The 26590-nt window shown below is 45.4% G+C and overlaps 1 protein-coding gene across 2 annotated transcripts; it reads right to left on the minus strand.

The window, feature by feature from the left end:
* CES5A (carboxylesterase 5A) lies at positions 1-26070 on the minus strand. 2 transcript variants are annotated; one of them, XM_043434836.1, is made up of 13 exons: positions 25998-26070; positions 24548-24755; positions 21586-21724; positions 19459-19592; positions 16306-16459; positions 15432-15536; positions 13504-13608; positions 11701-11841; positions 8659-8727; positions 6719-6866; positions 3056-3205; positions 488-560; positions 1-396 (listed from the first exon to the last, which is right to left on the minus strand). In XM_043434836.1, the coding sequence occupies exons 1-13, from the start codon at positions 26068-26070 to the stop codon at positions 165-167; spliced, it is 1731 nt and encodes a 576-aa protein (XP_043290771.1). In that variant the 3' UTR covers positions 1-164. The 2 variants fall into 2 exon arrangements, with proteins under 2 accessions (XP_043290771.1, XP_043290772.1); XM_043434837.1 differs by lacking the exon at positions 3056-3205.
* Between the last annotated feature and the right edge of the window lie 520 nt (positions 26071-26590).

The raw sequence follows: 26590 nt of genomic DNA on the forward strand, positions 1-26590 counted from the left end.
ACTGCATTTTTTGATGTTGAAAATAGTTTTTTAAGGATCATCCCCAAGTTCCCAAAACACAGATAAAGCAGCTGATTCCATAAAGTAACTGAACATAGATGAAGCTAATGATGGTGGACGAAATTGTAGGAGAAGGAAAACCAAAACTACACAAAGATAACTTCTCAGGGAGCAAAAGAGAAAATGAAAGGCAGGAGTAGAAAAAGGAAGGTTAAGGAAGAAAGAGAAGCCAGGAGAGCTCCAGACGAGGTCATCATTAAGGGGAGGGTTTCTGTCCAAAATTTCAGCTCCACCTCTTTCAGTCTCTGTCCCACGCTTATGTTCAAGTCCAGCTGCAAGTATTCCTCAGACTGCCTGTAGGCCGGCCACAGAGGCAGACCTTTCCCATTAGGATTCCTGGAAGTGAGAGATTTTTTTGCCTCAAATACCCAGTGAGATTTTCATCCTCAAACACCTGGTTATGGAGGAAGCTGGGAGGTTCACTTACCCAGTCCGAGCAAAGTTAGCCCAGTATCTCATCATCTTCCTGCTCAGTCCTTTCTCTTCCTCTGTGGCTTCTTCTGCAGGAAATAATCACAAAATCTCATTCCCACAATGATTTGCCAGAAGCCCAAGGGGCCTCACATTGGATGAATCACTTTCGCACTTTTCTTTCCATTGCATGCCTAACAGCCTACCAAGTCACCGTACTCATTGTGTATTTGCAATGACTTGCCCAAGGAATCATGCTTTCTAATGGCGGAGGCTGAACACACACCTTTGCTGTCTGTCCAATGCTCTTCCAGCCCTTTATATGTGACTGCGATTTCTTGGGGACAAAGATCACCTCTCTCCCTCTCTACCAATCCATTAATTGTATTTTTTTTTTATTTGAAAATGTAATACTGCTCAAAGTACAAAATTAGAAATACAGGAAGTAAATCTAATGAAAGTTAAATTTCTTCCCATCTCTTCCCTCTAGTCACTGAGTTACCAGCCTCAGAGGCAACCATTGTTTCCTTGTTTTTGAGAGCACTTCCAAAGGAGTGCAGATGTGCACAGGGGTTTAAGCAGACATCTTTTTACACACTTGGTACTATAATGGACACACATTGTATATCTTTCTCTTTTACTAAAACTGTATCCAGGAGTTAGTTCCACATTGGCACCTATAAAACTTCCATTTGTTGCTCTTTGTTGTTCTAGAAACAGATAATATATAAATATATATTTATATGTATGTGCTTGTGTGTGTGCTCAGTCGTGTCCGTCTCTTTGTGACACCATGGACTGTACCACGCCAGGCTCCTCTGTTCATGGGATTTTCCATGCAACAATACTAGAGTGGGCTATTATTTCCTCCTCCAAGGGATCTTCCCAACCCAGGGATCAAACCCACATCTCTGGCATCTCCTGCTTTGGCAGGCAGATTCTTTTCCACTGAGCCACATGGGAAGCCCATATTTACAGTTAATTATATGTAAATATATAATTCAGGTATCCAGTACTGTATTAATGGGTCTTGACATTTTTTCAATCTTTTGCTCAAAAAAGCAATGTTTCACTGTGTGCATATATATTTTTGCACATGCGGAAGTATAATTGCACACAAAAAAATCTTAGAAGTTGAATTGTTGGACTAATGACTACGTGCATTTTAAGTTTTGATAGAGTGTTCCATTGATATATGAGGTGTACAAATCCCCCACCTGCTCAAATACATTATGTAAAATGTTCTTCCCAACCTTGACCTATGAAAAATGATTACTTGGTCAAGGTTAGTTTTTAATCCTCTTTGCCAGGAGCCAGTCAGAGTAGATTTTTATGTTCAAAAGCCACTGGTGTTTCTGTTTCCATAAACTATCTATTTATATCTGTTACCCAGTTTTTGACTGGGTTGTGCTTTTCTCATTAATTTCACAAGCTCTTCAGGTATCAAGTAATTTAACTCTTTGACACAAACATATGTTGTTCATTTGTCCATTTTTGAGAGTCTATGTGCCCATCACATACTACAGACTCAGTGATAGCTACTGAGTAGTAATAGTAATATGTATTAAGCACTCACCATGTGATTTATGAGAATTGTTTCATTTAATCCTTATGACAACCTAAGAGGTAATTCTGTTATTACTGGCATTAAAGATAAGAAAGAATAAATAAGCAATGAACAAACCACACTACACACACTCTAGAGGAGAGGTTCTGTCCTTATCACAGAGAGGCCAGCATGAATTGGTTAAGGGTCCATATTGTGCAATTTTTTTTAATGAAATAGTTGAGTCATAACTCCTGTGTATAGTTCCTGTGGTTTTTAAATTTTTGATAACCTCACTGAACAGGTCATAAGCTCAGGAATAAATGAGCTAACCTCACTAGAAACAGTTCACAAGCATTCACATAAGATCACCTGAATCCACACCATTTTCAGCTAAAATTATGAAAAATATGGCTTTTGCCTTTGAAAGCCCTGGGTAGTAGCCTCACAAGCTCTGAGAAGGGCAGGGAGGATAAGATCAGGTGTCAGGGAGAGGGAACTAAGTGGCTTTGTTTCTCAAAATGATCAGATTGTGCGACTTCACTGGTGGTCCAAAGACTAAGACTGTGCACTCCCAATGCAGGGGACTCAAGTTCGATCCCTGGTCAGGGAACTAGATCCCACATGCCGCTACTAAGAGTTCACATGGTGCAACTGACGATCCTGTGTGCTGCAAGGACAACGGAAGAACTCACATGCTACAGCTAAGACCCAGCGCAGCCAAGTAAATAAATATCGAATTGCATGAGTGCCCCCAGGAGCCCACCCTGGCTTTAGTCCACCAGACAGAAACATTTATCGAGCAAATGTTGGCCCTTCTTTTTCATCCTGGTTTCTAAAACTATGAGTGGGGCCATTCTCCAGGGAAAGGTTGTGTCTGTAAACCAGAAGTGCAGTCCACACCACCAGTCCTCCCAGGCTCTCGCATAGTGCTGGCGTGGGTGAGGCTTCATGCTAACGGTGGTGATTCTCTCCTTCTCCCCTTATCCTTATTTCATGTTCCTGCAAGAGCAGGAACCCCTCAGGCCAGTTTCTTACCAAACATGACAATGTTGCCCTTCAGGAAGGCGCCTCCAAAGACGAAGCGGATTTCATCAGTGTGATCAGCCTTGACATAAGGTGGCTTCCTGTCCTTCAAGCACTGGGGCTGATGCTGAAATTCATAGAAGTAGACAAGGGCACCAGCATCTACAGGAAGGTAGAGAGGGTTTGTGGTAGGCATGCAGGCAGGGGACAGGAGAGGCTGGCCCCGCACTCCACCCATCTGGTCTGGGATTCACAGACTCACAGGTGGAGCAGCCCAGAGACTAGAGGTGACCTAAACCAAGCCAACTCCTTCCTCATCTGAGGCTAGGGTTTCCTGCTTCTGGAAACAGAACTCATTACCCCTCAGGGCAGCAAAACAGTTCTACTTCTCAAAACAAACAAACAACAAAAACCAAGGGAGGATGGGATAAATTAGGAGAATAGCATTGACATGTATTTATATACCATGTGTAAAACAGATAGTTAGTGGGAAGCTGTTGTATAGCACAGGAGGTCAGCTCTGTGCTCTGTGATGACCTGGAGGGCTGGGGTGGGGGTGGATGGGAGGGAGGTCCAAGAGGGAGGGGATGTATGTATACTTATAGCTGATTCATGTTATTATACAGCAGAAACTAACACAACATCGTAAAGCAATTATTCTCCAATTAAAAAAATTCTTTATACTGATCCAAGATATACCTCCTTGTGACTTCCTTTCACTGACACTGGTTCAACTGTCTGCAGAAAATAGGACAAAGCTATCCTCCTGCTTCCAAGATGCTCCACTGCATCCTATGTTGCTTCATCTCTCTTCTAGTAAACGTCTTTGCTCTGTCATTTCCCCTCCTTCTCTGCATCAGTTTTTCTCTATCGGATCATCACCATCAGTGGCAATAAGCTTACAAAGTCTCTCATTAAAGCACATACACACACACATGCATGCATGCATACACATAGAGAAACACACACAAACATACATACTCTTGGTCTCAACTTCCCCTCCTGTTACTGGCTTGTTTCTCTAAATCCTTTCTAGCTAGCCTTATAATGCAGTTGCCTTGTACTCACTATCTCTGCTTCCTTTCCTCCCATTTTCTCTCTTTTCATCAAAGTTTCAGGTAAAAAGCACAGATTTTAAGTGTACATTTTGATGAGATTTAACAAATGTAGGCACCTTCATGTAAACACCACCCCAGGCAGGATACAGAGCCTTTCCATCACCCCAGAAGTTCCTTGTAGCTCCTCTAGTCATTCTACCAAGAAACACAATATTTTTATTCCTATCACAATTGATTGATTTTGCTTGTTCTTGAACTTTGTGGGAATGGAATAACACAATATGTGCTCTCCTGAACCTGGCTTCTTTGGCTCATCATCATGTTTCTGAGGTTCATCCATGTCTTCCCTGTGTCAGTAGCTGACTCCTTGTCACCAAGTAGTATGCTACTGCATGAATATACCATAAATTATTTATCTATTCGTCTGATGAAAGACATTTTGGGTTCTTTCCCGTTTTGGGCTATTATGATCGAAGCTGCTGTGGATATCCATACACAAGTCTTATGTATATTTGAGTAATACAGTAGGTATATGTTTAACTCTGTAAGAAACGTACTGTTTTCCAGAGTGATTGTAACCATTTCACATTCTTGTCAAACGTACTAAACATTCCACATCCTTGGCAATAATTTTTGGTATATGGTTTGTTTTTAATATTAAACATTAATCATCCTAGCAGGTGTAAATGATTGCCTCATTTTGGGTTTACTTTGTATTTCCCTGATGATTAATACTGTGGAGCACCTTTTCATGTGCTTTTTGTTCTCGTTTTTCCTCTACTGCAAAGTGTCTTTTCAAGTCTTTCACCCATTTGTAAATGGATTATTTGTCTTTTCATTATTGAACTATATGAATTCTTCTATTCTGGATATGGCTTTTTGTGGGATAGCTGTGTTGTGAATATATTCTTCCATCTGTGGCTTGCTTTTGCAGTTTCTTCACTGTAAATCTTAAAAACTCACCAACATAAAGGTCAACATTTTAACAGTTTCAGGGTGTGTAATTCAGCAGCTTTTAGAAAGTTCAGAATGTTGTGCAATCATCACCACTATCTAGGTCCAGAACATACTTGTCACTCCAGACAGAAACCCAGGTCCGTTGAAGCACTCATTCCCTCATTGACCCCTCCCTTTCATTCATGGAAACTGTATGACTCTGTAGATTGGCCTATTCTGGACATATCACATAAACAGAATCACACAACATATAACTTTTTGTGTCTGGCTTCTTACACTTAGCAGTGCTTCCAAGCTTCATCCATGTTGTGGCACGTATCAATATTTCATTCCTTTTTAATAGCCAAATAATAATTCATATATATAAATTAAATATGTATATTCTGCATTGGCAAAAGAATTCTTTATCACTAGCATCACCTGGGAAGCCCCATGATCCAAAAAGATACATGCACCCTAATGTTCATAGCAGCAGTATTCACAATACCCAAAACATGGAAACAACCTAAATGTTCATCAACAGAAGAACGGATAAAGAAGATGTGGTCTGTAAGTGTGTATTTTTATATATACATCGGAATACTACTCAGCCATAGAAAGAATGGAATAATGCCATCTGCTGCAACATGGATGCAACTAGAGATTACTAAGTGAAGTAAACCAGAAAGAAAAAGACAAATACCATATAATATCATTTACATGTGGTATCTAAAATATGACACAAATGAACTTAATTGTGAAATGGACTCAGAGACACAGAGAACAAATTTGTGGTTGCCAAGAGGGAAGGGGGCTGGGGGAGGAATGGACTGGGAGTTTGGGTTTAGCAGATGAAAATTATTATATATAGAATGGATAACAACAAGGTCCTACTGTATAGCACAGGAAACTATACTCAATATCCTGTGATAAACCATAATGGAAAAGAATACTAAAAAGAATATATATATGTATATATGTACATACATATATAGCTGAATTATTTTGCTATATAGCAGAAATTTACACAACATTGTAAATCAACTATACTTCAATTAAAAGTAAATAAATACAAACTTTTTTTAAAAAGAAAGAAGGGCAGGTTTGTGCCCCACAAGTAATCTTCTCTTTCTTATTGCTCCACTACTCCTTACAGATATTTGGGAAGACATTTCCAAGGGCAGGACTTCCCAGGTGACTCAGTGGTAAAGAATCCACCGGCCAATGCAGGAGACATGGGTTTGATCCCTGGGTCGGGAAGATCCCCTGGAGTAGGAATTGGCAACCTGCTCCTGTATTATTGCCTGGAAAACCTGGCAGACTGTAGCCCATGGAGTCACAAAGAGTCAGACACAACTGAGCATGCTCACGCACGTATTCCAAAGAGAAAGGTGAGTGGGGGCCGGCCTCTGAAAATATGGGGGGGGGGATGGGACTTTTCTACATAGTCCTGAAGAAAGGAAAGTACTAGAATCAACAAGGACTGATCGACATTCCTGAACCCTGAAAGGCAGGGGAACTGCGAAGGTCGGCATGCAGGGCTATATCCCAGGCAGCCTTGGGAGCTCCCTCTCAGCAAGGGGAACAGAGGGCAGGGTAGACCAGGTGGCTGCCAGTACACAGGCAACAGGGACCCCTGCGGCCACCAGCCTTGCAGCAGGAGGGGTGCGAGGAGACTTACCTGTGTGATATTGAGCTGTGACCAGCCCAGGGATCACAAAGAACACATCTCCAAGCAGATCCAGGAAGCGATTTCGTATATCGACCAGAGAGTGCATGTTGTAGAAATATTCATTAGCCACAAGGTATAAATACTGGACAGGGATGTGCTGTAAAACATCACGGTAGCAAGAGATCCAGGTCAATCGCAATAGCCATCATAGCAAGACTCGCCAAACATTTGCCTTTGCAGGCATAATTCTAAGTGCTTTATATGCATTGTCTCATTGAATCCACACAGTGACACTATGATGCAGGCATCAGAATTAACCCCATTTGACAGGTGAGGGAACTGAGGTTTAGAGAGATGATGTGGTTTGTCCAAAGTGGTGGAACCTTGACCCCTTCACAAGTCTATTTGCATCCAGGTCCCATGTTCTTAACCCTGGTATGAGGTATTTGGTCATGTTCACCCATCCCAACAGTCTACAAGTCCCTCAAATGCAGGGAGAGTGCCTGCTATCACTGTCCAGTTCAGTTCAGTTGCTCAATCGTGTCCGACTCTTCGCGACCCCATGGATAGCAGCACACCAGGCTTCCCTGTCCATTACTAACTCCCGGGACCTGCTCAAACTCACGTCCATCGAGTCAGTGATGCCATCCAACTGACTCATCCTCTGTTGTCCCTTTCTCCTCCTGCCTTCAATCTTTCCCAGCATCAGGGTCTTTTCCAATGAGTTGGCTCTTTGCATCAGCTGGCCAAAGTATTGGAGCTTCAACTTCAGCATCAGTCCTTCCAATGAATGTTCAGGACTGATTTGTTTTAGGATTGACTGGTTTGATCTCCTTGCAGTCCAAGGGACTCTCAAAAATCTTCTTTAATACCACAGTTCAAAAGCCTCAATTCTTTGGTGCTCAGCTTTCTTTATGGTCCAACTCTCACATTCCTACATGACTACTGGAAAAACCATAGCTTTGACTAGATGGACCTTTGTTGGCAAAGTAATGTCTCTGCTTTTTAATATGCTGTCTAGGTTGGTCATAGCTTGTCTTCCAAGGAGCAAATGTCTTTTAATTTCATGGCTGCAGTCACCATCTACAGTGATTTTGGAGCCCAAGAAAATAAAGTCTCTCACTGTTTCCATTGTTTCCCCAACTATTTGCCACGAAGTGATGGAACCGGATGCCATGATCTTAGTTTTCTGAGTGTTTAGTTTCAAGTCAGTTTTTTTTCATTCTCCTCTTTCACTTTCATCAAGAGGCTCTTCAGTTCCTTTATCACTGTACCCAGGACCTAAGACATGCCAGGGTGTGTGGACTCTCAAGAAACATTTATTACGAAAAAATGAATGAAATGAACCTGGCACAGAATACACACCGAGTGTATATTTATGGAAAGAAGAAAGGAAGGAAGGAAAGAAATCTATCTCTGTCTTAGGGTCTAAGTTAAATATATCTCTATATCCCTAGTATAGGGAGTGAATGAATAAATGATTGACTAAAGACTCTCAGCATTGCTAGAACGTAGAACAGTACCTGACTGGTATGTAGTGAATATGGGTCTCTAGTCCCAGGTGGTTTTCAGAATTCAAAACTTTTCAGTTCTTAGATGAATAATTCAGCACATATGCTGAAAATTATATGATATGTTCAGCCCCCACATCCATATGATCACAGAGAAACATATAGTGGGATAAAGTGAATGAATGTGTAGGAATAGTGAAGACCAATGGCTGTGTATCAGTCTAGGTCAGTTTTGGCTGCCGTGTGGGTTATAAGAAGCTTTTGGGTTGTCAGAGCTATTTGGATGTCGAGACTGTGGATAAGGGATTGCAGAACTCTGTTTAGTGAAGATCTACTAAATGAATGAATGAATAAATTTCTATCCCAGCCTTATCCCTGCGTGTGACCCAGGAGTTTTGTGAAATGAATGGATCTCGGAGGAGAGTCAAGCTCACTTACCAGGATTGAGTTTATCAGTTGCAGGGCGAGGGACTTGTTGGAGCCCCCGATGATCTCAGGAAACTCCTTCTGTGGAAAGAAGCAGGGAGTCCTCCGTGAGTATATCAGGTCATAGAAGGGAAACTGGTCTCCCCGAGGGCCCAGGCACCCACCTTTCAGAGGGGAGGCTGGCCAAAGCAGGAACCCTTTCAGCCCCGAGGGGTCCATGTGTAAGGAGCAGCCTGAGTGGGTTGGTTGAGCAATGATGATTCTTTTTCTCACATTTGAATTTATCAGGCAACTGTTGCCTGTCATACCTGAGGTCTTGAGGGAGCTGAGTGGCCACCACGTTATGAGTTGAGTGCGTCCTCTACCAAAATCCTATATGGAACTCCTAGGACCTCAGAATGTGACTGCGTATGGAGAGGAGGGTCTTTAAAGAGGTTGTTAAACTAACATGAGGATGCTAGGGTGGGCCCTAATCCAGTCTGATCAGTGTCCTTATAAGAAGAAGAAATTTGGACGTGCAGAGACTCCAGGGGTGTGCACATGGAGGAAAGACCTTGTGAGGCCACAGCAAGAAGGGGGCCACCGGCAAACCAAAGAGGAGGCCTCAGAGGAAACCAAACCTGCTGGCACTTTGATCTTGAACTTCTAGCCTCTAGGACATTGAGAAAATACATTTCTGTGGTTTAAGCCACCTCTGCAGTATTTCATTATGGCAGCCCTAGGAAACTAATACAGACCACTACTTGGCTTCAACAGCAAGTTGAAGTGGTTTATTTATTGCTCTCTTTCTAAAGTCCTTTGTCATTGGGCTCTCTGAGAAGCCAGAAGTTGGCAGGGGCAGGCAGCGGGTGAGGCTGCAGAGTGGATGGTTAAAAACACAGAGGCTGCTTGGTATAGAGTAAGAGCTACAAGCAGTTATTTTTAAAACTGACCCTTCCCTGGCCAATATCACAGCTTAAAAACACGAAGGAATAGAAATAGTATTCACTTGTCAAATGAATTTCTCTGGTACATTTTCTGCTGAAAATCTTGGGGTAATGAATCATGACAGATATTTAAACAAATCTGTTTTGTGGAATCTGAGAGAACCCCTAGAGTCATTCAAATAATCCACAAGTACATTTTAACTGCTAAGAACCCTCTCTGTATGTTCAGGAGCTAGGATTGGTTTTTGGAGATTGTCTATGGTCTCAGACAACCACAGAAGGACAGCACTCATGCAGGCTTTTGTGCTATACAGACCTGGGCACCAAGTCCTGTCCTTCCCCTTGAATAATTCCAATATCTAACATATGCCTAGCACTTAGACCATATGCCAGGCTATTTGATGTGTACCTGTGAGGCAGGAAGTAACTTTAGCCGTATTTCATAGATGAGGGAACAGAGGTTCAGAGAGGTTAGGCAGCTCCTCAAAGGTCACACAGCTGGTAAATAGAGAACTCAGATTTACAGGCAGAACCTAAATATATAAAACTTATACACTGCTGTCTCCTCTTGAGCTCGGAGATTTAGGAAAGTCACATGAGCCTCTCTGAGCCTCAGTTTCTTTAGCTGCTAAATGGGGATAATAATGCCTGTTTGCATTATTGTACAGTCGCCAAACACTTGGCTTATGAAAGACACTCAGTCACAGTGATTATGATGATGTAGCTGTTATCAGTAGCACCTTTCTTTCTTTCTCTAGTACAGATCCACAAAGCATTAAAAGAACTAACTTAAGCCACAGTCTGTGACTCAGTTGCTTCAATTACAACGAAGGAAAAAAAAATTCCCACCCCACCTGCCCTGAAACACTGCTCTGTATGTCAAATGAATAATCGCCAGAACATGCCTTTAACAACCCAGTGAACTCAGGGTTTTGGTTCCAGAGGACCACCAGCTAGCCTTTAACTTGACAAACCACTGTGTTTCACAGCCTGCATTTCATACACTGTATTTCATTGCCCCTACTTGAAAGGTGGAGGTTGATCTGTAGAAATGAACTAGGAAATATTAAGAATTGAGCACTCTCTTCTGAGGACAGCACACATGTGTGCTAAGTTACTGTAGTTGTGTCTGAATCTTTGCGACCCTGTAGACCGTAGCCTGACAGGCTCCTCTGTCCATGGGATTCTCCAGGCAAGAACACTGGAGTGGGTTGCCATTTCCTCCTCCAGGGAACCTTTCCCAACCATGGATCAAACTTGCATCTCTTATGTCTCCTGCATTGGCAGGTGGGTTCTTTACCACTAGCGCCACCTGGGAAGCCCTCTAAGGACAGATGAAAAGCTTATTTTAAATGCGGAGACTCAAACTACAGGGTCAAACAAATCATGGCTCCTACTAAGCATTCAGATCTCAGCTCAAATGGTCCCTCCTCACAGAAGCCTTTCCTGACCCCTTTTCCCTAAAGGGAGCCTTAGGAGGCTCCCTAAAGAAGCCTCCTCTTCTCAGTCTATGCCCTTCATAGCCCTTAGACTCTTTGAAACCATCCATTCAATCCTGCATGTCATCTGTCTCTTCCTTTGAGAAGTAAGCTGGCAAAAAGCAGGAACAATGTGACTTGCTCATTGCTGAATGCTGTTTTTGTTTTTTTTTTTTAATGAGTGCAGGGCATAGAGTAAACCCTTGGTTCATATTTGTTGGATGAATGAAACAATTCAATAATTTTGCAACTTGCACTGGCATTCTTGGAAATGAAATGCAAGAACCAAGGCTGGACATGAAAGTGTGAAGGTCTGCAGTTTTCTAAACCTGTATGAATCTCATCTTTGAGGGAGAAACAGTGCTTATTTGAAACAATCATTTGTAATATTTTGAACAAAGCTCACTTGGATCTATCACTTTTTTGTACCGTTGTTCCTTTAACCCTATAGGAAGAACAGAGTGAACACTTACTACAGCTGCCCCCAATCCACAGTTCTCCTCCTTCAGAGAGAAAAAGTGACTGCTGTGTATTTCGGGTGATGGGCTCCAGCCCTCATAATGCTGGTGAGATCCATGTGCATGCCCAGTGTGAAGCAGACAGCTGCCTGACTGTTGAAGGAGTGGGAGGAGGCACAGAGGAATTCTTACCATGGGTAGCAGGAAGCCACACTCGTGATTATTGACTCCGATGATGGAAGGAACCAGATGAAATGATTTTTGAGCCAACAGGTCTAGCGGCTCATTAGGAAAGAAAAGGCCATCAACCACTCGAGTGAAAGACTTGGTTTTCTGAAACAAGGAAGAAGAGAAAAATCAGCAGCTGTTTCATTTCACAAAATCTGCTGTCCCCAGACTCTAGCCCAACTGAGCCAATCCACTATAGCAAAAGGCATTAAGAAAAGAAAAATCAATCACTCTTGGCCCATCCCGAGGCATCAGTGCTGCCTGGCCAACTCTGCCACTCACTTGGGAAAAGGGGCCCAACTTTTCCGGGCCTGAATTTCCTGGTCTTCTAAAGGTGGATAAAAAAGTAGTAACTCCCTAAGATATATAATACTTTATAATATATATTATATATATATAATATAATTCTCAGAAAGTGGCTCCAAGACCAGCAGCATTGCCTGGGAACTTGTTAGAAATGCAAATTCTCGGGCTTCCCTGGTGGTCTAGTGGTAAAGAACCTGCCAGCCAATGCAGGGAGCACAGGTTCGATCCCCGGTCCAGGAAGATCCCACGTGCCTCAGAGGAACTAAGCCCAGTGCGCCACAGCGACTGAAGCCCAAGTGCCTGGAGCCCGTGCTCCACAGCGAGAGAAGCCACCGCTGCCACCGAGAGTAGCCCCTGCTCTCCACAACCAGAGAAACCCTGCACGGCAATGAAGACCCAGCACAGCCAAAAATAAACAAATAAACGAAAATAAATCTTAAAAAAAACACAAACGAATTCTCATGTCTTATCCCAGGCCTGCCATATACAAAACTCTGGGGTGTGCAGCTCAGCAACCAGCCCTCTAGGTGAGTCTGATGCATTCTCAAGCATGGAACCACTGTCCAAATGCAATGGGCAGAGAGCTGAGGTGAGGGGATGGCCAGGGTAGTGTGGGTTGGTGTGCGCGTCTTCCCAAGGCATCTTCCTCAGCACTGAGACTTGGGTCTGGATGGATGGTTCTTGGGTCTTAGGAAGTAACATCTGATTCTATTCATGAGTTTTCTTTTTTTTTTTTTTTAAGGTCTCTGTTTTGGGAGTAGGGGTACAAGAGAGCCCACAAAAAGAACTTTCACACTACACTGAGTCAAGAACTTATCTATTTCCTGGATCCTAGTACAACTTGTAGCAGATTTTTTAATCCATGCCAAATAATTGCTTAACAAATGTTGGAATTGGACAGTAAGGACTTCACTGTCTCTCAAGGACTATCAGAGGGTCTCAAGATTGGAAGATTAGGCATAAAAGATTATCCAGTCCAATGAATTACTTGGTGATTGAAATTCATCTGCAGTCATTTAGACCCTGCTTGCATACCTACAGAGGTGGGTATCTCACTGTGTTCTAAAGGAGCTGATCCCTTTTCAGATAACTGAGTTTTTAGAAAGTGCTTAGTTATGGCTCCCCAACTTCCAGCTCTTGATCTTGACGTTAGCTCCTGGTGGCCTGTGGAGTAAATGTGGACCCTGTTCCCTGTGAGATCCCTTCACTGATGTAGAGATAATCGCAATCTTTGTGTTTTGTTGTGTCTTCTCCAAGTTAAGCAGCACCCTGGCTTGTCAATCTCCTTAAAATAAACTGTAAGAGTTCTATATCCCACATTGCTTTTTTAATAGTTATTACTAGGAATCCCCAACCCCTATCTGTCCAAGTTCTGAATCGAAATAAATAAGAGAGAGGTAGGATTTGTTTACGATTCCATTCAAAGGACAACCTTGTCCCCAAATTCCCCTCCCTCTTCACCTGGTTGATGCTCAGCAACTCCTTGGAGGACTTTGCCCGCAGGCATTGCAGCAGAGCCACGGAGTTTGACGCACTGCAGTCACAAATACTTGCAATTGTCTGCAACTATTTTCAGAGAAGGAACAGGTCAGTGCACAGAACTGAAAGCCTCCAGGAAAATGAGAGTTGAAAAACGTCCTCAATCCAGCCCTAAGCTGCTGCTTTATATGTGAAGACCAGCATGTGGCCTCTCCCACCACAGGCCCATAATGGAATGCACACATTGAGGACAGGTTGGCATTGCATCATCCTTTCTCTCTTGCCTGATCCTCCTCACCATCTTTAGTAATCACCTGAGCTGGATCTGTCTCAGCCTGTCAGCCCTGCTCAAGCCCCACCACCACCCCAACCATCTGAACATGTCCTGAACATCCTTTTTCTGTCTCTACACCAATTCCATTTATTCCTGAAGGCCCCAGCCCCATCTTTTCCAGGATGTCCTTTTAGACTATAGACCCCGTGAGTCCTTCCTCTTCTAATCTCCTGTTGCTCTAAGTGTCCTCACCTTCCTGCCCTAGTTAGCCTTTGCCAAACACCTTCCTACTCTCTCCCTGGACTTGGCACTTGAAAGTAGTGGTCCTTACTCTTCTGGGAGTCATGGATGCTCTGAGTATCCAATGGAAGCTACAGACCCTCTCCCTGAAAGATGCACACACATGCAGTCTGCATAGAACTGCAGGGGTTCTAGAACCACCTCTTCTACTTTCCATGGATTCCAGGTTAAAAATCATAAAAAGGATTGATGCCATCCAACCACCTTATCTTCTGTCACCCCCCCTTCTCCTGCCCTCAGTCTTTCCCAGCATCAGGGTATTTTCCAATGAGTTGGCTCTTCGCATCAGGTGGCCAAAGTAGATTAAATAAATAAGCCATACATAATATAGAGGACTGAGTTATATATCAGCAAAAGAATATACCAGCAAAGAATAATGGATAAGATGTAAGAACTATCTCACACACACACAGTCTTAAGTTAGTATGTGCCTTCTCCACTTAAACACTCATTGGTCTTAAAATAGAGCAGGGAAAACAATGAGCACTCAATATATGTGTGGCAAACGCACAAACTAAAAGTAGCTTGATATATCATTCTACCAAAATCAATATTCTCTGTGTATTGAGAGTATTTTTAAAAATCATATTAGAGCTCTAGGTTCCCACTCTTGGTTGCTATTTTCTACAAGGTGGTTAAAAAAATGCACCACTATTGTGAATGATACCCAGGAGATGGCTCCATAGTCCAGTGCTAAATTAGTATTCATTGAGTGAATCGGCTCATTCGTGAGCTCATTCATTCAGCAAACATTTAGAATCTCCTAATACACACCAGATACTCTGCTGGGACATGAAAGATACAGAGAGACCTTGACCTCCAGGTCCTCTTATCTGGCAGAGCGCTAAGACAAGATGATAGATGACAAATATCTGGGGCACATGCTTCACTTCCCCCTCACAATCTCATGCCAGACAGCATTTATCAGTCACAGTGTTATTTCACTCTGAGCTGGAAACAACCTCAGAACCTTTCTTAACATAGCACTCTAGGTGAAGTAGAGAAAGCAGATAAGCGATACATAACATACAAAACTGAGTCATATATCACCAGCAAAGAATAATGGATAAGATGTAAGACTATCACACATCTGCTTACATCGCCCCTCCCACCCCGCCACACACAGGCAAGCACACCGGCAGTAGTGCATTGTGCACCTGGGCCCATGTCCTATTGAACCAGACCTTCCATGAAGTCAGAAGGGTCACCTCGGGCCAACATCAGATCCTTTGGTCATGGTCAGTACGGACAGCCAAGCAGACGGTCTCTGGACACCTGACCCCATTCTCTCTTGACCAAAGAGAGGAAGCTGGAGAAGAGTTAACAATATACCTACATCATCATTCCTCTCATAATCAGGGGCCTTCAGGTAAGGGATGATGGCCACCCCACTCTCCATGATGGCTCTGTGGAATAAGCCTTCAGTCATGGGGGACAGAATCTGGAGAGAGAACACAGGAGGCCCAGGAAACGTTATTCAGGGAGCTTCCCACCCATCACACAGAACACCCAGCCTTTCTTTAGAGAAAACTTGCATAGAGATGCAGATGTGGAGAACAGACTTGTGGACACAGCGGGGGAGGGTGGGGGTGGGATGAACTGAGAAAGTAGTCCTGGCGTGTATATATTACCATGTGTAGAGCAGACAGCTAGTGGGAAGCTGCTGCATGACACAGGGAGCCCCGCCTGGCACCCTGTGACAACCTAGAGAGGTGGCAGGAGGGAGGTGGTGGGGGGCTAAAGAGGGAGGGACACATGTATACGCAGGGCTGATTTGTGTTGTTGTGTGGCAGAAACAATAAACATTTTAAAGCAATTAAAAAATTAAAAATAATAAAAGAAATAAAGAAAACTTCCTAGGAAGCCTCCTTAAGTGTTCTAAACTTAGAGGGAAAGAAGTCTTGGTTTGGGAATTTCAAGGATTAGCTGCCAAGGTTTGGGCAAGTCTTCTAACCTCTCAGAGGCCCAGGTTCCTCATGAACTTGGAGGTCAAGCCTTCTGGCATGGGAGTGCTGGCTCCTTCACTTCTTGCCCTTGAAATGAGACTAAGCCCCTCACTCACCATGTATTTGTGAGGTTCGAGGGAGACAATGTGTTTATGAGCGTTTGTTCAACATGAAAGCAACAATTAGATGTGCATGACTCATTGTCTTCATTTTTGTCACCTCCCCCACCGAGGTTCCTTCAGGTCCCAAAGAGAAGAAACTCACAAGGCTGGAAACACTTATTGCTCCTGCTGACTCGCCGAAGATGGTCACGCAGCCTGGGTCCCCACCGAAGGACTCAATGTTTTCCTGGACCCACATCAGGGCAGCCACCTGGTCCATGAAGGCCCAGTTCCCCAGCGCATGCTTGTCCCCTGTGCTGTGGACGAGAGGCAGGGTGAGAATGCTCATCTGGCCGCTGTCTGCTTCCCACAGCCCCGGGGGTCGGAGGAGGAGGCTGTGGGCTGTGTCAGGGCACCGCCACTCCAGCTGGAGAAAAGCAGGGAGTCAGAGGCCTGAGGTTGCTGGGAGAACCAGGCTTAATTCTCACCCTCTGTTGGGATTTGGGTTTCTTTGAGAATCTGATGAAAACTCTATACCCCCAGAAAAATGTATGGACAATCTGGTATGTGCAATTTCAGGGTATTCACAGGCTCCCCTGAATCCATGGATTCCAGAAGAGTCCTGCTCCTGAAAGTTGGTCTGCACCAGGAAGCAAGACCTCCCTGGGCACAGGGGTTCCAAGTGAATGACTGAATGAAAAATAATGATAATAATAGCAGCTGTTGCAGCGTCATGTACAATGCTGTCCCCAGGGCTTTATAGCTGAAGTTCCTTTAACCTCCCACTCTGTGAGGTAGGTGGTGCTGGTCTTTCTCCTTCATCCTTCTGGGTCCTCTCTGCCCTTCTCCACCTTGTTCTCAAAAGGCTGACTTTCATGAACTACCCCACCCAGGCTCCCCACTGTGTGCAGTCAGAGGAAGGCACTGGATGGGGGTTTCAGGGTGGAATATTGAGAGACAGATTCCATCACCCCATGTTCCCCCACCTCTACTGGGAAGTGGTTTGGGCAGTGGCTGCATTTCTTGGCAGCCAGAACTCACTCATGTCATGCCCACCCCCATCAGTGGTATCCGCAACCATGTTCTAAGGATACTGAGAGATTCATTGTTTCCATCTCACAGACAGGAAGCAGAGGCATGAGAGGTGAAGTTCCTTGCCCAGGAGCTAGAAAATTGCAGATCTGGGTCCATTCTCCTAACTGTGTCCCCGTGCTGTTGGGTAGTTCATGTATGCTACCCACCACGTATGAGAGTAACCTCGGGATCATAGTCTACTCCTCCTCCATCTTCTAATCCCCCACACCCACTCTTCCCCTTGGTTCTCTCTGTCTGTCCCTGATGCCTGGGATGGCCCCAACTCCACCCTCTCTCTCCCACAATGCCTGCATCTGGTCAGGAGCCACACTCTGCTAATTTCACTTCCACTCCATCATGGCTTCCACGTTGGTTCCCATTCCTCCCTTTGTTTATCCTGATTCATAACCTGGTCACTTATGATCTGGGTGACCATGAGCAAGTCACTTAACGTGCTTTGCCTCAACGTTCTTATGTCTGAATGGGGTTGATTAACGGTACCTGCTTCCCATGACTGTTGTGAAGACTGACAGTGCAGGCACACAGTAAGTGCCATGTCCATGCTAGCAATCCCTCTAGTTATTCAGCCACCAGCCTGCTTCACCCCGTGACCTGCATCTAGGCTGTATAGCAGCACCCCAACCAGATGTCCCATCTGAAGCCCAGGCACCCCTGGGCCAGCCCGCACCCTGCTCTGAGTGACTTTCCACTATACTGCTCTGCAGGGCACTCCTGGATCCCTCCTTCTTTATCCACTAAAAACCAGTCACCATGCACAGCCTGGCATTCAGGGTCTTTCCCAATCAGGCCTGGCCCTACCTTTTCACACCCATTTCCTTTCATATCCTCAGTTACCTGTCTATTAGAACCCAGATGTTATAAACAACCTTTGGAAACCTATCCGTTGAGAGAATATTGGCAGAATCCCAGTGTACAGACCTGCTAAACATGTAATCACTCTGGTCAGGACATTAGTCTGATCTCAGTCCTTTCTGCCTCCACTGCAGCCTCTCAGTCACCTCCCTGTGCTACATGCCCCAAAACCCAGTTTGCAAATACTGTTCCAGCCCCACATGCGGCTATGTTTCCTTCCAACTTCCTAGTCTTTGCTCAGGCTCTCTCCCAACCCCTCGTGCCTAAGTCCAACCCCGTCTTTAAGGTGCAGTTGGTTCCAATCCCACCTCTCTCAGGAAGACGGGCTGATTTCTTGCAGCTCCCGCCTGTTTCTACATGCAGCTCTAGCGCCTCTTACCCTCAGAACGTGACTGATGTCCTGCCTGGGAGCCTGGGGATTTGTGTCCCTGTGTTATTTTCCCCCTGACACTGGCAGCCTCTCAAGGGCAGGATCCATGCTGGACTCCTTGCTGCCTTCCCCATACTTTCTGACCTTTGGCTCACACTGCATCCTGGCCAGGGCTTGAGTTCTGCCATCTTCTACGTAGGATCAAGGAAGTGGCCAAGAGACCTAGCTCTGTTCTGTGACCTCTGGGAAGTTGTTTCACCTCTCTGTGCTTCCATCTTTCAAGTGTAAAATGAGAATAACAATAGTATGTTTCTCACAGAATTAGTCTGGGGTGAGTTATAACGAATGCATAGCAAGTGCCCGGCATGGTGTTGGGCTCATATGAGCACTGAAACATGCTTGATATTACTTGGTGGGGGAGGGAAGTCATCAATGGAGTGCTTATTCCTAGGTGAGCAATGGAGGAGCCCTGATGTGGGGCCCGATGGCAGACACTTGGAACTGCTCACACTCCCGGTTTCCTCATCTGCCAGGAACACATTTCCCTTGCAGTTGAGTGTGCTATTATGACTGAATTCTGCCAACTGTATGTAAACAGAGCAACAATCATCCCCTCCAAGCTGACCTGGAAAGACCACCCTGGTATGACTCTCCTGCTTGTTCTCCATCTGCTGGCCAAGTGCAGAGGAGTTGGGTGGGGCCCTAGAGGAGAGATGGAAGGAGCCTGGGTCCCTGATTGACCGTGGAGAAAAATGCCTGTCAGTCAGAAACACTTGGTTGGATTTCAGTTGAGTGAGAAGGAAATTTTTATAATTTGAAGCCACTAAAGCTTGAGGCTCATCTGTTACAGCTGCTAAAATGACCTAACTAGTTTGGGCCAAATTAGTTCAGAGCCACTGAAGGCTCATTTCTCCTTAGGTTGCCGAGCACTAAGTTCCCTGTGGCTGTGCCCAGCTGCTCCTTGGGGGTCAGGGGTATCAATCCCTTGGGGAGACTCACTTGAAGAAGCCAAATATTCCTAGTCGGTACTGGATGGTCACAACCAGCACGTTCTCATAGGAAGCCAGGGCGGACCCATCGAAGATGGACGCTGAGCCAGTCTCGAAGGCGCCGCCAGGGAGCCACACCATGACCTGAGGAAGGGGAAAGGAACCCTCCAGCCAGTCCAACAGGCACCCACAGCCCCTCCCCATGCATGCTGGGACATTCTTTCTTTAGGGAAATAGGAATGTTTCACTTTCCTTCCCAAACAGCCTCAGAGGTTTTGCCTTTTGAAGAAGGCCCAGGGTTAAGTTTGCCTGGGTTTGATTCCCATCTCTGCCCTTGACTAGCGGTGTGGCTTTGAGCAGCCTTCTGAACCTCTCTGAGGTTTGTTTTTCTCATCTGTAAGATGTGCAGAATGAAAGTGTCTCATTTACGAGGTTAGCATGACATTTAAAAAAAATTCTTCATCTGAAGTTCATGGAACAACATTGGCATATTTCAAGAGCTCAAAAAGTGTTAACTGAATGTCATGAAACTTGTGACCCACAGAAACATGGAAATAGCTATAAGCGATATATGAGACCAAGAGCCACTTAAACTGTTTTAATCTAGAGTTTATATCCACTTACAGAGAGAAGAGAAGAGAGGAGGGAAAAAGAGAAAAGTGTGGAAGTTTCACTTTATCAATTAGAAAAACTGGGACCAGGAAACATCAAACATTCAAATGGTATTATCACCATGTATATACTTAATGTATGTGTGCGAAGTCACTTCAGTCGTGTCCAACTCTTTGCCACCCCATGGACTATAGCCCGCCAGGCTGCCCTGTCCATGAGATTCTCCAGGCAGGAATACTGGAGTGGGTCGCCATTACCTTCTCCAAGGGATCTTCCCGACCCAGGGATCGAACCTGAGTCTCTTACTAAGTCTCCTGCATTGGCAGGCAAGTTCTTTACCACTAGCACCACCTGGGAAGCCCATACTTAATGACTATTACCATGTATATACTAATTTTTAAACAATCCCTTCTCTTCTAAAAGTCATGTTAATGACTATAACTCATGGGGTAGGAAAGAGAAGAAAGCCATGGAGGTAAAGGAGAACTGGACCAAGCACTGGCTCGACACCCAGATCTGCCACTTACTGTGTGTCTAACGTGGACCAAGTTGCTTATGCCCTCCCTGATTCTCCACTTCCTCATCTGTAGAATAGGTCCACTAATCCTCCCCCACTTGGTTATTGTGGGGGCTTAGATGAGGGAATGAACAGTACCCGGCATACAGTCAGCCCTCAATAGGTGTTGCTGTTATGATACAGTAGAGCAAGTCTCTGTTGCAGTGGCAAGGGGGAGAGAGAGGGTGATGGAGGGTGTGGTTCAAAATCAGATGTATAGTACACTCACTTGTACAAAGATCTTTCTCATTCTTAAGTGAAACATTTCCCATTATAACCTGTCTTCATCTGAAAATAAAAAATTTGCAAAAGGCAACTATCTTCCTTAAAACAGGATGTCCCCCAGACTTCCTGGGTGGGCCAGTGGATAAGAATCTGCCTGCCAATGCAGGGGACACTGGTTAAATCCCTGGTCTGGGAAGATTCCACATGCCTCAAAGTGACTAAGCTCGTGTGCCACAACTACTGAGCTCTCACTCTAGAGCCCGGGAGCCATAGCTACTGAAGCCCACGCCCCCTAGAGCCCATGTTCTGCAATAAGACAAGCCCCAGCTCACAGCAACTAGAGAAAAACCCTCGCAGCAACAAAGACACAGCATGGCCAAAAAGAAACGAATACATAAATATTTTTTAAAAGATAGGATTTCCCAAACCAAAAAAATCAGAGTCCTTCAAAGCAGGGTCTTTTCTGTTTGCAGACTATTTAATACCCAACAGAGGCAAAAAACAAAACAAAATAAACAATCAGAGGTCAAATTACTAACCATAAAGAAGTAATCACAAAAGAAGACAAAGCAAATCTGTCAGTAGAATGATTTTTAAGAAAGCTATTGACATGTCAAGTGAGTACATTTCCCTTTTACCCAAGGGAGCCTAGATTCGATTCCAGATATCCAGCCACCCCACCCAGGTCCCAGGCCCAGAACCTGTAACTGCAGTCCCCAGCGCAGCAGGAGCTGCGAGCCTTACCGGGAGCCTGGAGCCGGTTTCCGCATGGGCCGGTGCGTAGATGTTAAGGTACAGGCAGTCTTCCGATACTCTGAATTTGGGGTAACGCACCTTGAGAATGTGTTGATCTGTGAACAGCCACTCTAAATTCTGGAAGCACCTTGGAAAAGGGAAGGAGAAACCCCCAGAGTTGCTGTCAGCAGACCTGCCTGGGAGGGGCCAGCTTTTATGACAGCAGGGAGGCCTAGTGATCTCCTATGCCTGAGCAGAATAGGGATTCAGTGCTCTGGTACAAAATTTAAAAACATCCCAGTCCCCATGGTGGCCCATACAAGCTGTGCATGTTAAAGTCATTTCAGTTGTGTCCAACTCTTTGCGACCCTATGGATTATAACCCACCAGGCTTACATGGGATTCGGTCCATGGGATTCTCCAGGCAAGAATACTGGAGTGGGTTGCCATGCCCTCCTCCAGGGGATCTTCCTGAACCCAGGGATCAAACCCATATCTTCTGGGTCTACTGCATTGGCAGGCAGATTCTTTACCATAGGTGCCACCTGGGAAGCCCAAACAAGCTATAATTCTCTTTGATCTGGTTTCTGGGTAAGAAAGCATATTGTGCAGAATAATTATACCATGAACCCCCAGGACCCACTCATGCCTACCCCCAGGACCCACTCATGCCTACCCCCAGGACCCACTCATGCCTACCCCCATCACTATGATCCAGACACACACATAAAGACTCCAGCTGGCTCAACAACTCTCCAAGCTGTAGCCAGTAGGTCACAGGATGTATATCAAGGGTTGTGCTCTCGGGGCTCCCTTTTCTGCCTCTAGAGGAACAAAAGGACATTCCCAGGCCTTTCTACCGGAAACAACAGAGGTAGGCTAGCAGGAAGATTCCTGCAATCAGGCCTTTGCTTAAGCTTGTCCCTCTGCCCTGACTACTTTCTCCCCAGATCTGCTTGTTCACATTCTTCCCTTTCTTTCAGACTCTGTCAAAGTGTCACCTTCTTCAAGAAGCCTCCTGAGATTTCTCCAGCTAGACCATAGCTCTTTGGAATTGTTTAGTTGCTAAGTCATGTCAGACTGTTTTGCGACCCCATGGACTGTAGCCTGCATGGCTCCTCTGTCCATGGGGTTTCCCAGGCAAGAATACACAAGTGAGTTGCCATTTCCTTCTCCAGGCGAGCTTCCCAATCCAGGGATTGAACCTGTGTCTCCTGCGTTGGCAGGTGAATTCTTTACCACTGAGCCACCTGGGAGGTCTTTGGAAACATGTATATATTTTGTGTTCTTTCCTAGAATCTCTCCTAGTGAACAGCTAAAAGCCTAGGGTTCTGTATGAGTCACCATGGTACCTTAGAGTCCCTATCCCAAGGCATAGTAGGATTAAGTGAGATTATATATGTGAATATGTCTAGTAAGTGCTCAATTAATGTTCATTGTTTTTCTAAAATAGAATAGTGTACAGATTAGGCAGCAGAAAATCATTGCTTCAAATGCTTTTTTCTTCCTTTGTATGTTGTATATCAGAAATTGGGGCTCACTGCTTTTAACAAAGCTATATCTGGCCTCCCCTCAAGACTCCCTCACTGACCTGCTCTGACTCCCTAATGCTTGCCTTGTCACCCCATATTTTAACTGTCCTTATTGTTTATGTCTTCACCACCACAGCCAGTCTGCAGATTCCTTGAGGGAAGCTGTGTCTAACTCACTGTCATGATCCCAGGGCCTAATGGAGAGCCAGTTTCTGAGTTGATTCTCAGTGGATATTAGTTGAATAAATGAATGAACATACAAGGTTCAACTTATTGTCCTCGGTGTCTGGACAACATAGGGTTTTCTTCTGTGGCTTAGTTTTCTGGCACCAGGGTCCTCCCTCTGCCTGGGACCCCAGTACCAAGAACCAACATGGCCCAATCTGAGGGCTTCACAGAATCTGAGAGTTGAAAGATTCTTGGTGGACTTCGCTGGTGGTCCAGTGTTCAAGAATCTGCCTGCCAGTGCAGGGGACACAGGTTGGATCCCTGGTCTGGAAAGACTCCACATGCTGAGGGGCAGCTAGGCCCATGAGCCACAACTACTGACCTCGTGTGCTGCAACTACTGAAGCCTGCATGCCTAAAGCCTGCACCCCTAGAGCCTGCTCTTTACAACAAGAGAAGTCACCATGATGAGAAACCTGTGCAATGGGCTAGAAAGCAGCCCCTGCTCACCAGAACGAGAGAGAGCCCGAGCAGCGACGAAGACCCAGCAGAGCCAAAAGTAAGTAAATAAATAAACTTATACTTAAAAAAAAGATTCTTGGCATTTCCAAGCCTCACCTCCCACCCAGTGCACAAGATACCTCCACAATTTACCTGGGAGCTGCTTGTTCATCTAAGCTGGAAAATTTGCAGTGTCTGGGATAATCAGCCCTCCCAGCTGCCCTGGGTCACAGAGACACATTCATGTATCTGTTCCACAGGTAATCATGGATTCCCCACTATGGGCCAGGCCCTGCATTGGGCACCATGTGAATTGCTAGAGTTAAAATTCCTCTGGGATGGTTCTCACCCTAAAGACCTGACCCAGTCCCATGGTGGAAACTAAGCCTGGGGTAGAGGTCACTTGGAGACACATCAATAACCTCTTTTAACCCAAAGACTCAGTCAGCCCATCACAGTGGTTCCCTAGCCTGACTGGTCCTCAATATCGCTTGAGAGCTTCTTTACAACCCAGTTTCCCAGGCCCAGCTCTGGGGATCCAGGGAGTTCAGAAGAGAGCCCAGGGACTCTGCTTGTTTAAACAGGTGGGAAACCATGTTAAACAAGGTGGGGAGCCATGCCATCACAGAAGCCTCAATCACACCTGACCCTCCGCATCCTCCTCACAAATGCACCCCCTTTTCCACTGGACTGTATGAACTTTACTCCCCCTCCACATTCTGCCCCTACTCACAGGTCACAGGCCACCCCTGGGACCAAGCCAGTTCTTACAATTTAGGGTAGGACGTGGCATTTAGGAAACCATTCCAGGGCAGTAAAGGCTCCGGGTTTGCAAATCGCAGGGGCCCTACAGGGGGTGCGGCATAAGGGACCCCAAGGAACACATTCACGAGCATGTCGTTTCCCAGAACAGAAGCTTGCGTCCCCCGGACCCATCCCAGGTTGGTGTGCCTGGTTGGTGCATCGGCGGTGGCTGGCCCTGAGGAAACACATAGGGAGGAATTAGGGGCGCGAGGAAGAGGCTGGGAACAAGCCAAACTCAGAGTTTCTCAAGGTGGGGCGCTCTTTCTCAACCCAGAGACTGTGCAAGTATCTGGACTCCTTCTCAATGAATCCATGTCCACTGCTCCTTTGACATTCCCCGAGAAGTCATCTTCATCAGAGCACTCACTGAATGTCTCCTAGGGTCACAGCACCAAGCCACAAAACTTTCTAAGATGTAAGTTGGGAACCCATCTCCCTGCTGCTGCACACAAGCTTTTCTTCACTGTGGAAGAGATGCACACTAGCCTTTATAGAGCCTGTGTGTGTTAGTCATTCAATTGTGTCCATCTCTTTGTGACCCCGCGGACTGTGTAGCCCTCCAGACTCCTCTGTCCACGGAATTCTCCAGGCAAGAATGCTGGAGTGGGTTGCCATGCCCTTCTCCAGGGGATCTTCCCGACCCAGAGATCGAACCTGGATTTCCAGCATTGCAGGCGGATTCTTTACCCTAGGACTCAATAAAATCTGGCCCACATTTCAGTTATTTTTATACCCACCGGCATAACTGCTGGCATGTCTGTGTATCACCTGTGTGACTACTGGCTTTCTTCTTTACTTAAAATTAAATTGAGATAGACTTCTAAAATTTTACTTAGGGGAATTCTAAACAATGCCATCTATGGAACTGTGGCTTTGATGACTTAGGTATATGCTTTTGAGTACACAAGAAAATACATATAGAGCAACAAAACCAAAAAATTATCTTACACTACCTGAAATCAGTTCATTTACCTCCAGGGGTACAAGGATAACACTTACAGAGACTGTGCAAGTTTCTCGGTATCCACATCAAATATGGAACCTTGAGAAGTTAGTTGCCCAGCTATTTACTTAGGAGGGCCCAGATTTCTTGGCATTACCTGTTCTAAAGTCATTTCAACAGTGACAGTCCTGCCTCAGCAGTAGGTGTTATAGAAACACAGGCTCCGTTCCACGCCCTTCCAAGCCTCCCAAGATTCAAGCAACCCAAAGACAGGACAGGATCTTCTGTGCTCTACACACACCTGAGAAGGAGACTCTGGCCTGGGGCTCTCAGCAACACCAGGACATGGGTCAGGTGCCCTGAGGTTCTACACAACCCTACATTTTCCATTTTCCACCAGTGAAAAATCCTCCAAGGCAGGGAAATCCCCTATCCCATCTTCTGAGAGCCCTCCTCTCCCACTGGGCGTCTCACCCTTGATGGCAGCTGCAAGGACCCAAACAGCCCAGATCAGGGTCTGGCCTGAGTGCACCCACTCCCCACTCATCTGGCCGGCCCGCCTGACTCTCTGGACATCCATGGCCACAGCTGGCCTCAAGGATCTTCCGTCAGGGACAAGAAGATAGGAGACAGTGTTGAGCAGGCAGACACAGGACACAGCCTCAGTGAAGAATAATAGCTAAGATTTTCAGAGGAATTGGCCAAACAAGACTTTCCTGTTCTGATTTACATAAGAAGCTGATGATTAACTCTTGAGTGCAGGATTGGGTGTGTGTGGGGGCGGGGGGCATTTAGAGATAATTTGATTCACAGGATGGTAGAGTCAGAAAGTCCATTTGGGAACTTTTGGGTGCATCTCAACTCAGATGTCTACAGAGGCTAGGAAGGCAGCAAACAAGCAGTGAATGAAGCTGGCCAGGAGAGGCAATAGGTAGGGACTGTGGAAAACCAGACAGCACATGCTCTGTTTAAAGGGGCAATGACTACTTCACTCCAGTAAACTTTTAGTTCATGATGATGTAGGTTGGCCAAACTAGAAGTCTGTGATACTTCTCAATTCTTAAATG

The sequence above is a fragment of the Cervus canadensis genome, chromosome 18 (assembly GCF_019320065.1).
Source record: "Cervus canadensis isolate Bull #8, Minnesota chromosome 18, ASM1932006v1, whole genome shotgun sequence".
NCBI classification, from domain to species: Eukaryota; Metazoa; Chordata; class Mammalia; order Artiodactyla; family Cervidae; genus Cervus; species Cervus canadensis.

What these genes read in the sequence shown, in the direction of transcription:
- CES5A (XM_043434836.1), bottom strand. Translation starts at nt 26,070, where the DNA reads ATGAGTGGGGAGTGGGTGCACTCAGGCCAGACCCTGATCTGGGCTGTT. An exon ending in AGTTGCTGAGCATCAACCAG is followed by an intron (nt 11,842 to 13,503) that starts GTGAAGAGGGAG and finishes TCCTTGTTTCAG; the next exon opens with AAAACCAAGTCTTTCACTCG. An exon ending in AACTGATAAACTCAATCCTG is followed by an intron (nt 6,867 to 8,658) that starts GTAAGTGAGCTT and finishes GATGTTTTACAG; the next exon opens with CACATCCCTGTCCAGTATTT.